This window comes from Salvia hispanica, chromosome 1 (assembly GCF_029641045.1).
Source record: "Salvia hispanica isolate PSC_SH4W2 chromosome 1, Shi_PSC_v1, whole genome shotgun sequence".
In the NCBI taxonomy this organism is placed as follows: Eukaryota; Viridiplantae; Streptophyta; class Magnoliopsida; order Lamiales; family Lamiaceae; genus Salvia; species Salvia hispanica.
In genome coordinates, this window is record NC_142692.1 from 63,284,715 (window position 1) to 63,300,289 (window position 15,575).

At 36.0% G+C, this 15,575-nt stretch overlaps 2 protein-coding genes across 4 annotated transcripts; one reads left to right on the top strand and one right to left on the bottom strand.

Annotated features, from left to right (window-relative positions):
- Positions 1 to 1,474: 1,474 nt before the first annotated feature.
- On the top strand, positions 1,475 to 5,004 carry LOC125221676 (receptor protein kinase TMK1-like). The gene is made up of 2 exons (XM_048123875.2): positions 1,475 to 4,047; positions 4,308 to 5,004. Exons 1-2 carry the CDS (start codon positions 1,764 to 1,766, stop codon positions 4,841 to 4,843), a joined length of 2,820 nt encoding a protein of 939 aa, XP_047979832.2. The 5' UTR covers positions 1,475 to 1,763; the 3' UTR covers positions 4,844 to 5,004.
- A 4,286-nt stretch (positions 5,005 to 9,290) lies between these two features.
- LOC125218212 (PHD finger-like domain-containing protein 5A) lies at positions 9,291 to 11,633 on the bottom strand. Of its 3 annotated transcripts, none has more exons than XM_048119838.2 (3): positions 11,436 to 11,616; positions 11,316 to 11,350; positions 9,291 to 9,925 (listed from the first exon to the last, which is right to left on the bottom strand). In XM_048119838.2, exon 3 carries the CDS (start codon positions 9,880 to 9,882, stop codon positions 9,550 to 9,552), a length of 333 nt encoding a protein of 110 aa, XP_047975795.2. In that variant the 5' UTR covers positions 9,883 to 9,925; positions 11,316 to 11,350; positions 11,436 to 11,616; the 3' UTR covers positions 9,291 to 9,549. The 3 variants fall into 3 exon arrangements, 2 of the variants coding, with proteins under 2 accessions (XP_047975795.2, XP_088925352.1); XM_089069226.1 differs by having other exon boundaries at positions 11,485 to 11,596; XR_016137355.1 differs by having other exon boundaries at positions 9,709 to 9,847; positions 11,436 to 11,633.
- Positions 11,634 to 15,575: the final 3,942 nt, after the last annotated feature.

A 15,575-nucleotide genomic window follows, 5' to 3' on the forward strand; every position in this document is an offset into this window, starting at 1 on the left:
ACTTTCAGTTTAAGTATATATACCTCATATTATCAAATTTATCATAATTAAATATTTTACATTTTATAAATATAACTAATTTTCATCATTATTTATTGGATTGATCACATGTTAAGTTTATCGGTAGTAATCCGATTAACCTACTGGGCTAGCCTGAAACCCGAGCTTTTAAGGTTAGTGTTGAACTTTTATAATCCGGGAAAAAAAACACAACTTGATTAACCCACAGCCCGATAAGATTAGCCCGAAACTCGATTGACGTCCCTAAAAAATAAGGCAATTGTAGTTGGATTACCAAGTGAGTATAATGCACGTACTATTGGAATCACATGCCTTTGCAAGTTCATGGACACGCAAAAGGTTACACATATGTGCATAATTGATCATGCTGGTTCAGACCGAGCACAAGACATTGGTTGGCGTTAATTTAATTTTATTAATAATCTAAAAAATCTACTACTATACTTTTCATTTCTTGTTTTTCATATATAAATACTCATTTTCAATTTTAATATTTAAATTACATGGATTAGCTATGTAATTTATCCTTTATTTCATTATATAATAATTCAAAATAATCAAAATATAATTACATTAAATTATTATTCTCATTTTGTATTTGTAAAGACACACACTTCCCATTATTTGGATCTAACTATATAATTGTTGTTGTTTTCATAAAATGTTAGTAATTTTTATTTAAAAATAAATCAATTTAATAAAAAGTTATGAATAAATTGAGTTAAAATTTAGAAAAATAGAATAGTGGGTAAATATTTTAAGTGCTCAATTTTTTGAATGCTCAAGAATTATATAAGCACATAAATTATAGAGAAAAGATTAATGTACATAAATTGTACATGTACATAATGTTCTTAAATTTTTTAATTTAATTAAAAATTAATTTTGCTATTTATTAATATATAGAAATAAGAAAGAAGTGATATACTAGAATTTTATGTCAAATCATAACATGATTTCGAACTTGATCGATTTAATTATATAATATTTAGTAATACAATATTTTTTTTCTTAAATATACATATATTTAAGTTAAAATTTTAATTTCTTTTTGAAGTGTGCAAAATGATTAGTATGAAATTTATTTTAAATTATACTAATATTGATAAATTAATTTTTAATGTAAAATATAAAAAAGTTTAATTATATACATACAATTATGTACATTTATCAACATTTACGTTTCATAATTCTCATCCCCTAATAGGCTACCATTGTTTTACAAATTTATAAAATTATGATATTACAAAGATTGTGATTAGGGTCCGAAAATTAGCCGTAATTGAAGAAAGTCAAACGTTAAAACAGTAATAAATCATAAATGCGATTATTACTACAATTTACACATACCAAAATCAGGGGCAATAATTGATATAGAGAATATATTTTAAAAATAAAAAACAGATTTAACAAATTTCCCCCACAAAAAGAAAAAGAGAAATCGATAATGGTCCCAGACGCATGTGCCAACTGTAATCCTCCTCTTCTTCTTCCTCTTCTCTTCTCAATAAACACAAACACTCTATCTCCGAACTCCTCTTTTATGGCACTCACCACTTTCCAGATTCTCCCTTTCTTCCTCTCCCCAACTCCAAAAACCCTACCCTCTTTTACCACACTTTAAAATCGGAAACAAATTAGGAAAATAATCTCGACCAATTTTGTTTTCTCGAGCCCTCATTCTCTTCAACGCCCAAAATCGAAGCGGATAAAGTGCTAATCGCCTTCCAATTCCTCGTCGGATGGCATCAAGATTGCTTTTTTTGGTCGTCTGCTCGCTCCTAGCCACCGCCTGCCGCTCCCAATCCGGCGACGCGGCGGTGATGCAGGAACTGAAGAAGAGCATCAACGCGCCGAGTCAACTCGGGTGGACTGACGCGGACCCCTGCAAGTGGAAGAATACCGTCTCCTGCTCCAGAGACGGCCGCGTCGAACGGATCCAAATCGGGAACCAAAAGCTGCAGGGCTCGCTTCCTCCTTCCCTCGCCAAACTCACCTCTCTCCAAATCTTCGAGGTCATGAACAACCAGCTCTCCGGCCCCCTCCCCAGCCTCGCCGGCTTGAGCTCCCTCCAGAGGATCCTCCTCAACAACAACAACTTCACCTCCGTCCCTCCCGACTTCTTCGACGGCATGAACTCGCTCTCAAATGCCAACTTGGATCAAAACCCCTTCACCTCCTGGCAAATTCCGGCCAGCCTCAAGAGCGCCACCAATTTGCAAACCTTCTCCGCCACTAACGCTAATGTCTCCGGACAATTGCCCGATTTCTTCGATTCCGAGACGTTTCCGAGCTTGACTAATCTGCACTTGGCGTTCAACAATCTGGAGGGGCCGTTGCCGGCGTCGTTTTCCGGCTCCTCGATGCAGAGCCTGTGGCTGAACGGGCAGAAGGTCGGAATGAACGGCTCCATTTCGGTTATTCAGAACATGACTCAATTGACTGATATCTGGCTGCACAGCAATGCCTTCTCCGGCCCCTTGCCCGATTTCACGGGATTGATTCAATTGCAGAAGTTGTCGTTAAGGGATAATAGCTTGACCGGTCCAGTTCCTGACTCTTTGGTTGGATTGAAAACCCTAGTTTCAGTCAATTTGACCAATAACAAGCTGCAAGGGAAAACCCCCAAATTTAGCGTGCCGGTTGATATGTTTCCCGGTAGCAACAGCTTCTGCTTGCCCGATCCCGGGGTAGAATGTGATCCCCGTGTTAATACTTTGCTCGATGTGGCGAAGGATTTTGGATATCCTGCTACATTTGCTGATAACTGGAAAGGGAATGAACCCTGCAATTCGTGGAAGGGGATTTCCTGCATTGGCAAGAACATCACTGTGGTGAATTTTAAAGGATTGGCCCTCTCCGGGGTTATTTCCCTGAATTTCGCTAAGCTTACGTCTTTGCAGAGGCTGGTTCTGTCGAATAATAACTTGACCGGAGCTATTCCGAATGAGCTCACTCAATTGCCTAATCTTGTGGAGCTGGATATTTCTAATAATCAGATTTATGGGAAGGTTCCTAAGTTCAGGGATGGTTTTGATTTGAAGACTGCTGGGAATGTGAACCTTGGCAAGGATGGCCCGGTGACGCCTAGTGGAGGAGGTGGGAAAGGGAACTCAGGCGGGACATCCACCGGTGGTGGTGGGTCGGGGAGTGGCAATGAGAAGAAAACTTCTACGGGAGTAGTTGTAGGTTCGGTTGTTGGGGGAGTGTGCGCGCTTGCCCTTGCTGGAACGCTGGTCTTCTGCGTTTACAGAGGTAAGCGCAAGCACAGTGGGAGGGTTCAGTCTCCTCACACGACGGTCATCCATCCGCGCCTCTCGGGCTCTGACGACGCTGTCAAGATCACCATTGCCGGATCGAGTGTCAATGGTGGTGGTGGTGGGATGAGTGAGACCTTCAGCCACGGGAGCGGTGGGACGAGCGACCTCCACATTGTCGAGGCTGGTAACATGGTGATCTCCATCCAAGTTCTGAGAAACGTGACGGACAATTTCAGTGAGCGGAACATACTGGGGAGGGGCGGATTCGGGACTGTCTACAAGGGGGAGCTGCACGACGGGACTAAGATTGCAGTGAAGCGGATGGAGTCGGGCGTGATCAGTGAGAAGGGGTTGGATGAGTTTAGGTCTGAGATTGCTGTTCTCACAAAAGTGAGGCATAGGCATCTGGTTGCTCTGTTGGGGTATTGCTTGGATGGGAATGAGAGGCTGCTCGTTTTCGAGTACATGCCTCAGGGGACGCTTAGCCGGTTCTTGTTCAACTGGAAAGATGAGGGTTTGCAGCCTCTGGAATGGATGAAGAGGCTCACGATCGCGCTTGATGTTGCTAGAGGGGTTGAATATCTCCATGGTTTGGCTCAGCAGAGCTTTATTCACAGGGATCTTAAACCGTCTAATATTCTACTTGGAGATGATATGAGGGCTAAAGTAGGAGATTTTGGACTTGTAAGGCTTGCTCCTGACGGAAAAGCTTCGATTGCTACCAAACTGGCCGGAACCTTCGGTTATCTTGCCCCAGAGTATGCAGGTGGTTCACTTGTTCCCTTTGATGCTATCTATTGCTTTTCTTATATATTTTACTAAGATTTTTGGTAGCCATGTGATTATAAATGCTTTTATGTGATACCTCTGTTTCAAAGATCACATTTATAGCTGTGAGTTGTTACATGTTTCAAAGAAATGAGTTGAATAACTGATTCGTGTAGAATTCTTGTATGATTATGTTGATTTAGCACAGAAATGTTGGTGTTTATTGGTTTAAAATGTGTTTTGCACTTCTTGTTGTAGTAACGGGGCGAGTGAGTACTAAGATCGACGTGTTCAGCTTTGGGGTGATTCTAATGGAGATGATCACGGGAAGAAAAGCATTAGACGAGTCGTTCCCAGACGACAGCCAGCATTTGGTTCCGTGGTTCAGGCGCATGTTGATCAACAAGGAGACATTCCGCAAAGCCATTGATCAAACGATTGAACTGACAGAGGAGACGTTCGGTAGCATCTGCACGGTGGGAGAGCTGGCCGGGCACTGCTCAGCTAGGGAGCCGCACCAGAGGCCGGACATGGGGCATGTGGTGAACGTGCTCTCGTCTCTGGCGGAGATGTGGAAGCCCTCAGAGCCCGCTGATCCAGAGGACGTGTATGGAATCGACTACGACATGACCTTGCCTCAGGCGCTCAAGAAGTGGCAGGCGCTCGAGGGAATGAGCTTGATGGACGGCGATGCCTCATCGTCTTACATGGGGAGCAACGACAACACTCAGACTAGCATACCCACCCGGCCCTCCGGCTTCGCAGATTCATTCACATCGGCAGACGGCCGGTGAGGCAGAGGCATTTTTTGCTAAGGTGAATGAATGCGAAGCTAGGCTAATTAATCTCTTCTTTTTTTTGAAAAAACGCATTTAGGTAGTATCTATTGTTCTTTTTTTTTTGTGGGGAAGGAATCATGGATTTGAGGTTTGTTAATTACTTTTTGAAACTCCAATTTCTGCATTTAATGTTGTATAGTAGTAGTATTATATAGTTTAGGGTATTTTCATGGTTGGGGGTTATAAGTTCATCATTGAAGAGTGTTTGGTGAGAGCAAAATTATTTAGTGTGTGTAAATATGTATAAATAAAAAACAAATTATAAAATAAGCATTATAAATTATATGGTGAGGAATGATGTCAGAGGAAGGATTGGGATGTCTGGTGCTGTCCCAAATCATATTATATTTTATAAAATAGAAGTAATAATTAATTAAGTAAAATGGATAAGATGGCGTTTTCTTGATTTTGTTTGCTTCCCAACATATGATAGGATATTCTAGAAAGAGAGAAGAAGAGTTGAAATTGGTGACAGCTTGATTGATTTAATATGATTTTCATGATTAAAATCATAATCTATGAATATGATTTTCTACGTGGATCGGTGTTAGTGCGTGACAGCGGATTTGTCGGCGCTAATTAATTTTTCATTCTGCGTTAATTAAGCTGAAGTGTTTTGACTAATAACAACCGTAGTGAGTGTAAATTTTTTGTTTATACTTTATACACACCATCTTTGGACTCTTTTTGTAGTGCACGCCGTTGTGCAACCTTTGCGTATTATATGACACAAATATTATACTACTACTAATTTAATATATGAGGGTTAATGATTTTGTATCTTAGTGAAATTTGTAACTGTACTTGTACTTAAAATCAATGACTTAATACAGTATGACTTATTTGTGTATCTCTACAAAGTCAGCTTATATTAATACAAAAATAGTGTAGTCGTGGAGAATCTATACCAAGCCACGTGTTGGGAGTATATCGAAGAGAATGGAATATTTATGGGAGAAATTAAATGATTTTATATAAAGTGAATTTATTCCGAATATATGGAGATCCACCGAGGGCTTCATACTATCGTTTATATGAATTCATTTCCTTTTCACTTTATAAATTGATAAAAATAAATGAAGAGTCTGTCTACGTCTATTAATTTGCAATCAGTAGTGTTATCAAATTATCTAATATCGCTATCACTTCGATCGACAGATTTCCAACATTATTTATTTATTTATTTTTATACAATGGACGGCTAACTGTCGAGCCTGTCTTATTGTGTTAGGTCAATTTGTATAAGAAGAATTCTTTACAAAGTTGTGAAAAATTACCAAAGTCTTAAATAATACTCCTATTTGTGTATAACCCTTTGCAATTTTATGTTCAATTATATGCACTTTTCTTATGTTTGACAATGTACTTATATGTTATTTTTTCTTGAAACTTGTAATAAATTGATACACTTATTAAAATAAAAGCAACGCCCAACAACTTAAAAAATGCGATTTCTTTTTTATAATGGAATATATGAATCGATCCATCTCATAAATCCTATGGTTCAAAAAAGATTCACATTTTCTCAAGTTCTTGGACACTCTTATAGTATAAGTAAATGTATGACTATAACTCAATTTGTTACTCCATAAGATTTAGAAAAAATAAATATTTCTATGCATAAAATTGTTTGTAATGTTTAAAATTGTACTCCATATAATGTAATGCATGAATGAGAAAAGCATTGCAGCATACTTATTTTTTTATCTTTTAGTACATGGAGGTCGACATGTCACGTCGGAAAAGGACTTGGATTCCTAGTTTGGAATTCGACGGCACAAATCAGCAATATTTCTAAGTTTTAATTAAGGCTCATAGTAATATTATTTACACATCATAAACATGTATACCAAACTAGCTCTCAATCGGATAAAGGCTAAAATTTATTGAATTGTGTTTGTTGTTTTAGTATTAAAGTCTAGTATGTCATATATCTTTCAAAATATCTTGTAGGTAGCATGTAGTTGAATTGTAATAATTTCATTTATACCTAAAAGTATTAAATAGTAGGTTGTTGATAATGATGGAGATAATTATTACCTACAAATTAAAGCAATACAACAATGAGTCCAATTGATTTTACCTGCTTTTGTTGAATCACACCATCTTCACTTATTGCACCAAAAATTCACTCACAAACAGAACAGCCCCTTGATTTTCTTTATTCGAATTTATGCCTACATTCTCCTAATAGTAATGTGGAGAAATAGATTCGTGAATGCATTTTGAAATTGATGAATGAGAAATTATGATTTGAAATGAGTTTTCTCTCAACTTTGATTGGGCACCACTCTTGGTGGCTTGCCATCCCACAACTTTAATTTTTATGATCTCCATTCAATACCACTTTTTAGCTTTTCATCAATTTTATTTCCAATAAAAATTATACCATCTCTTAGAGGTATTTTTGCTTTATCTATTATTATGTGTATTTATATCAATCAATATCTATTGACGTAAATATAAAGAAATTCAAGGGATGATTTAAATTAAATAAGAATATGAAGAAACATGGGTATATAAATTTGTGATAAAATGCAAACTCATATATTATACAAATTCTAATCCGAGCCCTTAATTATATTAAATCAACGGTATTTTTATATACAAATTAAAATGTCAACAACTTCAATGAATCTATCGAGAGGTAAATTAGGGACAACTGAATTTGACGCATTTTTTAATTTTGGTAGGATTGTTTATTCCCAATATTAATGGACATAAAAAACCGACGTTCTCACTTCTTCCCACTATTGACATTAATTATACGGATGGGGATCCTCTGCTGTGCTATTTAGCACAGCAGCCCTGGCCTACACACACCATGATAAAAAATTCAAGTAAATAAATAAAATAAATTAAATATTTATTTATTATTTTAATGCTCTATTAGGGACAGTAGGAGCTGCTGTGCTAATTATACACTATTAATTCTCTCTCCCCCGACTTCCCCTTTCTCAATTCAATCTATGTTAATCTCTGCTACAAATTTCCAGCGACTATTTGCTTGTGCTTCTGAAAATTGTTGAATTTTCTTGTGTTGATTTCACATTGAATTTCCCATTTGCTTGTGTTGAAGTCGCATTGAATTTGCGTTGATTTTAATGGAGAAGTTGAATTTGATTTGATTATGTGAAATTAACACAGATTTGGTGTTGACTTTGTGGAATTAACATAGATTTGGTGTTGTTTATTTATCAATTTTGTGCTGATTTTGTAAAATTAACAAATATTTTGTGCTTGTTTCCTTTTTCTATTTTCTTCCTTTTCTACTGATTTTGTGTTGATTCTTTAATAAATGTCAACATGATATCAACACAATAGAATAATATCAATACGGTGTCAACACAAATGTCAATACAATGTCAACACAATAGAATCAACCGCAATAAATTAAGTCAACGTAATAACAATAAATATCAACATAGAATCAATAGTTATACATATCTATGTATAAAAATGTCAACATAGAATCAACCTCGTTACATAAAATGTCAACAGAAATAACAAAAATCAACATAGGATAGAACTGCGTACAAAAACAGAAAGCTCCCAAAAAAACAAGCTACTCCCCCGTCCCACAAAAGATGTCACACTTGTGGGACGACATGGGATTTTAGGAGGTTTTGTTTTGTGTGTTAAATGGAAAGAGAAAATATAATTTTAATATTCATATGAGAGAGAACTTTTTTCAGAAAGGGAAATGTGACATCTTTTGTGGGACAAAATAAGGAACGTATGGACAACAAAAAAACTTGAGTTACATAAGTACCCTCGGTTGATAAAATACATGCTCTTGTTGACATTAAAATTTAGCAACGTTATAACTATAAATTTATTATATTTAATAACTAGGATTAAAATTTCTAATTTGTATAATATATAAAATTTGCATTTTGATTACATTCCAGGGTATATAATACTCGAATAGAGCATTGATGCATAATAATTACTACTGTATCTTTTTTGTATATGTTGTTAGTATTTAATAAGTCATGACCATATTAAAAAAAGGGCTATGAACATTTCTTGTTTAATTGAGTACATTACTTTGTGTTTTAAAAACTGTTTTAAAACGTCTCCATTTTTGTGTTTCAACTAAATTTAAAAGACGCAATAAAAGTATATGAGAAACAGAAATATTAAAAGATACATTAACCTAAAAATGCTTTTATTTGTGCCCTAAAATTTGGTCAATTTATAAAAGTTTCAACACTAATAATTGTGTCCCCAATTTTGTGATGGATTTGTTGTAGTGCCAGAAAAATTCAGTATAAGATTATCTTTAAAATATATATACGAATTAAAACTAACTACTTGAATAAAGGATATAGGAAATACAACATAGGAATCCAATTAAGAGAGGTCATTGAGTCATTGAATATAGTAATTTAGAAATATGTAATTAAGAAGGCATAAATTATATTGCATAATAGCACAAATTACGCTTGACGCATTAACTTGTTCATAAAGTCGCCTATATATTAGGCAATTAAGAAGACACGAATTTGTGTGTGTGAGTTGGTCAAGCGGTAAAGAGATTAATAATGTGCGCAATTAAGAGAATACTACTGATATCTCAGATGACGATCTCATACACAGTCTCACCTCAGATCAGACCAGGGAATATATATGTTTCCTAAACATAAACTCAGCATAGATCACCGTTTCTTGAAACCATATTTCTTGCGTTCGTAGAACAGATCTGTTTTAGCACTTCCCAGGTTGATTATCTTGGGACAGCCATCACGATCCTTCTCTTGCTGTGTGCACTCTTTGCAATAGTATGCATCTGATACCCCGACCCCTCCACAGATGACACACCGACCTTGAAATGATCCATAATTGCACTCATCGCATACCCGGACAAGGGTGCAAGGGCGCACATAGGAATCACAGATCACACATTTTCCATCACATTTCTCACAAAGCCGCCCAATTGCTATTCCAGGCTGCTTCCTGCACATAATTAGATCAGGATGATGCTTGGCCATGACTCTTCAAGTAGCTCTTAATGTGCCTAAGGAATTTTCCAACCTGTTTCATGTATAAAGAGTCAAATAATAGCTGTTAGCAAATTGTATAAGCAAACCATGAGTGTGTGATTCAGGTAAAACTTTTAGAAATCAAATGAAGGGAACTTCTTTGCTCAAAAGCATCAGTCTCATATAAGTTACCGGCTATAGTTTTCCTTGAAAGCAAAACAGAGAAGGAAAATGGAAGCCCCTTTCCAGTAAATCATTTCAGGATTAAACCAGCCACCCAGACTAGTGAAACAAGTGCAGTGCTTGAAAAAACTCCCCTCAGCTTCCAGGGGAAAGGAAGATAAAAAGTTGACGACAAACACAATTTTACAGACTATGTCTGGACAGCTAAGCTTTTCATGCATTTACCATCATCAAGTAACTCCCTCAAGCAATCCAAGATACTAATGAGCAGTAATATTACGACAACTCCTACAACAGTGTTGGAAAATATCACAATGTAAAATGCTATTCCGCAGACATTCTAAGTTAGATAATTAACTACAAGCATCAGCCTCAAAATTTGAATTTGTTGGCTGCCTGATTGAATTATATAGTTGTATACTCATAACCTAGCTGTGAAACTGGAATATCGGCCTTTTCCTAATTAAGTCAACCAGGGAAGCAAGGATGGATGGACAACGTATGATGGCTGTATCATATGCAGCCCATCTATGAAAACTAAAGGAGATATTAAGATGAGAAGTTCCCTTGTAAAAGTGGGACACGGAGTTTCTGTTCCGAGACTAGATTATTGAGTGAACAATGGAAACAAGATTATTAAGTGAGCGTCACACATAGTTAAGCCCCAACCACAAGGGGGATAGTTTGTCCTTGATCCCAAGCCAACACTACTACTTGTTGAAACATGTTCAACATCCACCTAAATCAAAATATATAGAGTACATCAAATCAGCAAATATCTACACTGCTTCAGGAATCTCTTAGTTCTCGAATCTTCTAAACGATGAGTACATAGAGAACCTAATTCCAAATTGATAACAGCCAGTTATTTATTTGTATTTGGAAGTGACAGGAACAACCGAGTGCTACACAATTAGACAGATCATTGAGAAAGCAAAGACAGAAACTCACATTTATCGATTCAAATACACTATTCAAGCTCTTAAAACGCCAGGGTTTGTGGAACAATTCAAATACACGCATTCACTAATGTCCACATTAACAAAAAATTAAGAGCTCCTGTTAGCAATCACGAACCCCATAACAGATGTACGAATTGAACCGGGAACCTTCCACTTCCCAACACACAAAATTATGCTTCATCAGTAACGGGATAAAAAAGAAAACCTAATCAAGCGCGTGAGGTAAAACCCGAATTCGTCGTAAATTGTAAGTAGTGGAAACCCTAATGAGAAATTTCTTTAAGAAATAAAAATTACCTCAATCAAGTGACCTCCAGCAATGAAGAATGAATCTGGAATGCACCGCAGAAAAAAACAATTGTTAGAGTAACGAAGAAACAGTATGTACAAAGCGAGGGAGGATTAGCGAAATCCTACGCAGTTTAAGGTGATAATGTATTTATAAGCAGATTGGAGCGAGATTCGCCTGAATATTTGAGCGAGTTGGAAAGGCGGCAAAGGAGAGTTAATTTTATATTGAATCAGTGATGGAGAGAAATTTCTCGAACAAAATGACTACTATTGCGACTCGTTTTGGGCTGGTGATGTAAATTATGATTTCTTAAAGGATAGTTGTAGTATCGAATTTGGTTGCTCACTTTTTTCAAATTTATACTCCTATATCATGAGTTTTTTGGGTAGTTAGGAAAATATCTTTTTAAAATAAATATTATTATTTAAATAAATTTTTTTTAATAAATATTTAATAAATAAAGTAAATTCGCAAATAATATATTATCAGTTATTGAAAGTTTAGAATTATTATAAAACATTTATATATATGTAAAAGTGAGTTTATAAATATATTGAGAAAAAAATTCTTAAATCATAGTACTCTAACTATTACAATCGAAAGGAAAAAAAATTAGTGGAAAAAAATTACAATGAAAATAATAAATTAAACCAAACTATAAGTTGACTCGAGGAAAGCTTTCTTTTCACAAGACAATATCTCGTTGTACAAGGACGACTTCATCGTCCGAAGCCCCGCCGTGACCTACTTTAGGGCTAAGCCGCACTCGAAGTTGATATCTGTGCATAAGTCTCGGATCTTCATCCGAAGCTCCAATGGCGTCTGCACGTCCGAGACGAGGTAGCAGTTGAGCGCTTCAATCTTGTAGGCGCATTCCCGGTAGCCGATCCGATCACGAGGTACTGGTCCCATGGGTGACAACACCGGAACTTCTTGTGCCTCGGCTCCCACTGCGTGAAATTGACCTACACAAGCAATTAATTTAGTAAAAATCAAATTTCAAGCACTATCTCTAAATAAACTACTCACCAGTGAGTCCTCCTTGGCTTTGTATTCAAGTACACTCTTGTAATCTCTGAGTGCCTCTATATCATCGTCGTGTGATTCCTGGAAATACACACCGCCGAAAGCTAATATAAAGAGAAACAAATAGTTATTAGATCAATAAAACATAAAATTTCATCAAAAAATCGATTACATTAAATTTTATCAAAAAAATACATGACATTTTAAGTCCGTTTTTGGTCATCTTCTATGCACTGTTAACCATTCTAAGGACGAAACCGTAAGTAGCAAAGATCTCAAAATCAATGGCAAATTACAAGCACCGTGCGAATTTCAAGCATTTCAAGCACTGTGCGAATTTCAAGCATTTCAAGCGACGTGCGAATTTTAAGTCATTTTGACACATGACATTTTCTTTCCGTTTTCGGTCATCTTCCTTATATTGTTAACCATTCTCAGGACAAAAATGACGTAAGTAGCAAAGATCTCAAAATCTATATACATTTTATCTGTTATATTGGAACATCAATTTTCTCCAATTGCAATTGACAATGTCGATGCCAATGCATATAATTATTGTGTATAATTATTACTTCATCTGTCCATGAAAAATAAGTCACAAAAATGTGACGTGTAACACTTGACTTGTCATGTGTTTTAAGAGATTATTCATTTCATCCCAACTAAGTTGGTTCATATTCTCTTTTGGAATGTTCCAACAAAGTTGAGTCATTTCATTTTTTGGCCAAAAATAAAATAAATCTAATTATTATTACTTTATTTCATCTATTGTACTTTACTTTCTCTTAGCTTCAGTTGGTGGTCTATAATTCAACCACTGCAGTCAACGTCGGGTCGGGTTTCTCGAACTTGGCCTCTGTCGACAGCACCTCCATAGAGTCTATGATCTTCGTCGTGCACGCCACAATTTCGATCAGCTGTGACGCCATCACCACAGCCGGGACTGCGTCCAGGAACTTACCGTGGTGCCAAAACTCGGTCTCCAGCAGGCCCTTGAGTGTCTCGGCTGCGGTCTTCGTGTCCGCGATGTGTATCTCGTTGTACAAGGACGACTTCATCGTCTGAAGCCCATCCGCAACCTCCTTTAGCGCTAAGCCGCACTCGAAGCTGATACCTGTGCTTAAGTCTCCGGTCTCCAATGGCGTCTGCACGTCCGAGACGAGGTAGCCATTAAGCGCTTCAATCTTGTAGACGCATTCCCAGGTAGCCGACCCGATCACGAAGTACTGGTCCCATGGGTGACATTACCGGAACTTCTTGTGCCTCGGCTCCGACCACGCGAAATTGACCCTACATGAGCAATTAATTTAGTAAACATCAAATTTCAAGTACTATCTCTAAATAGACTACTCACCAGTGAGTCCTCCTTGGCTTTGTATTCAAGTACACTCTTGTAATCTTTGAGTGTCTCTATATCATCGTCGTGTGATTCATGGAAATACACACTGCCGAAAACTAATACAAAGAGAAACAAATAATTATTAGATCAATAAAAGATTAAATTTCATCAAAAAATCTATTACATTAAATTTCATCAAAAAAATACATGACATTTTCAGTCCGTTTTCGGTCATCTTCTATGCATTGTTAACCATTCTAAGGACGAAATCGTAAGTAGCAAAGATATCAAAATCAATGGTAAATTTCAAACACCGTGTGAATTTCAAGTGATTTTAACACGTGACATTTTCAATCCGTTTTCGATCATCTTCCTTATATTGTTAACCATTCTAAGGACAAAAATGACGCAAGTAGCAAAGATCTCAAAATCAAACGAAGCTGAAGGGATGAATTTTTGGAGAGAATGGGATTAATTATTAGAGGAAAGAGGGAGTTTATTTTTCCGTTTGTGGCCTGCCGGAAAAAGGTGAACGGAAGAGACAATAGTCGAACTCACGACCACATGGTTGAAAGCAACAAGCTCTACCAGCTGAGTGGAGTACATCAATTCATATGAATAACTAGGGGTGTGAATACGGGTATCCGTGATACCCGACCCGAAAAAATCGGGTACCCAAACCCGAAAATCATCTAAATGTCTATCCAAAACCCGATCCGATATATTTTCGGGTACTCTAATACCCGCCCCGGGTATACACACCCGACGTATCGGGTACCCAAATACCCGACATATGTTAATAACTAATAAAAAAAATCAAATTTTATTATATTAATATAAATATATAAATATTTAAATTGACTAATATCTTTAATGTTGCATTTATTTTGTAGTAAAAAACTATAAAAAATGAGTTATTTTTATTTTAAAGTATATGATTATATTTATGTGGATTGATCATGCAATATGTAAGTAAAATAATAAAAGTTATGCATTTAATTAAATTATAGAAGCAACCAACAATATAGTTCAAAAGTCAAAATAATTAACTAAAATATAAAAACCACATGAGTTGATTATGCAATACGTAAAATTTGAGAGTTTGGGGAAGCCGTGACCTAGTGTAAGAGAGACCGTCTTATTTATATAAGTTTAGAGAAAGTTAACCTAGTACAGTGTAATTAGTAAATAAATTGGCTCAGCTCTTGAAGCCTAAAATGGCTAAACGTAATTTAAAAAATGCTTTAAATAATAAATTGGATATTCGGGTAATATCCGATACCCATTCGGGTTACCCAATACCCGATTTATTTTAAATTTCAATATCCAATCCCATACCCAGTCCCATGAAATTGGATATTGGGTATCCAATACCCGGTGGATATCGGGTCGGGTATGGGTAAATCCAATACCCGATATCCACATTCTCACCCCTATGAATAACTCTTTTATAATGTAGTACCTAGTATTTTATTAGGTTTCATTTTATCAAAATAATTATTTATAAAAATTTGAAAAATCTAAATTATTTTGATATACACGATGAATTGATAACTTATCATATTTTTTGCATAAAGCTTGACAGTCCTATTTAGTTATTTAAAGTAAATAGGGAGTCAATGAGTGGTTACATCATGCAGTTATTATCTATAGTAATTTATTAATATTTACCAATTATGTTTTTCCGCCAATTATTTTCAGATTCAGTCGATTATTTCTGGCTGTTTGAATTTTGACTCTTTCCTTCCATTGAACCGACATTTGCATGTCAATAATCTCTTCATTCTATTATGTTAGTATTGGTTTTAAATTTTAATTCTTATGATTTTCATTTTCATTTGGATTTGATTGGTCCCAATGAGAAAAAAAAAATCGAATCTTGATTAAAAAGATTCTCTTT

Bases quoted from the DNA above. Each gene is read 5' to 3' on its own strand.
- LOC125221676 (XM_048123875.2), top strand. From the start codon at position 1,764: ATGGCATCAAGATTGCTTTTTTTGGTCGTCTGCTCGCTCCTAGCCACC. The intron at 4,048-4,307 runs GTGGTTCACTTG...TTCTTGTTGTAG, and splicing joins TCTTGCCCCAGAGTATGCAG to TAACGGGGCGAGTGAGTACT.
- LOC125218212 (XM_048119838.2), bottom strand. From the start codon at position 9,882: ATGGCCAAGCATCATCCTGATCTAATTATGTGCAGGAAGCAGCCTGGA.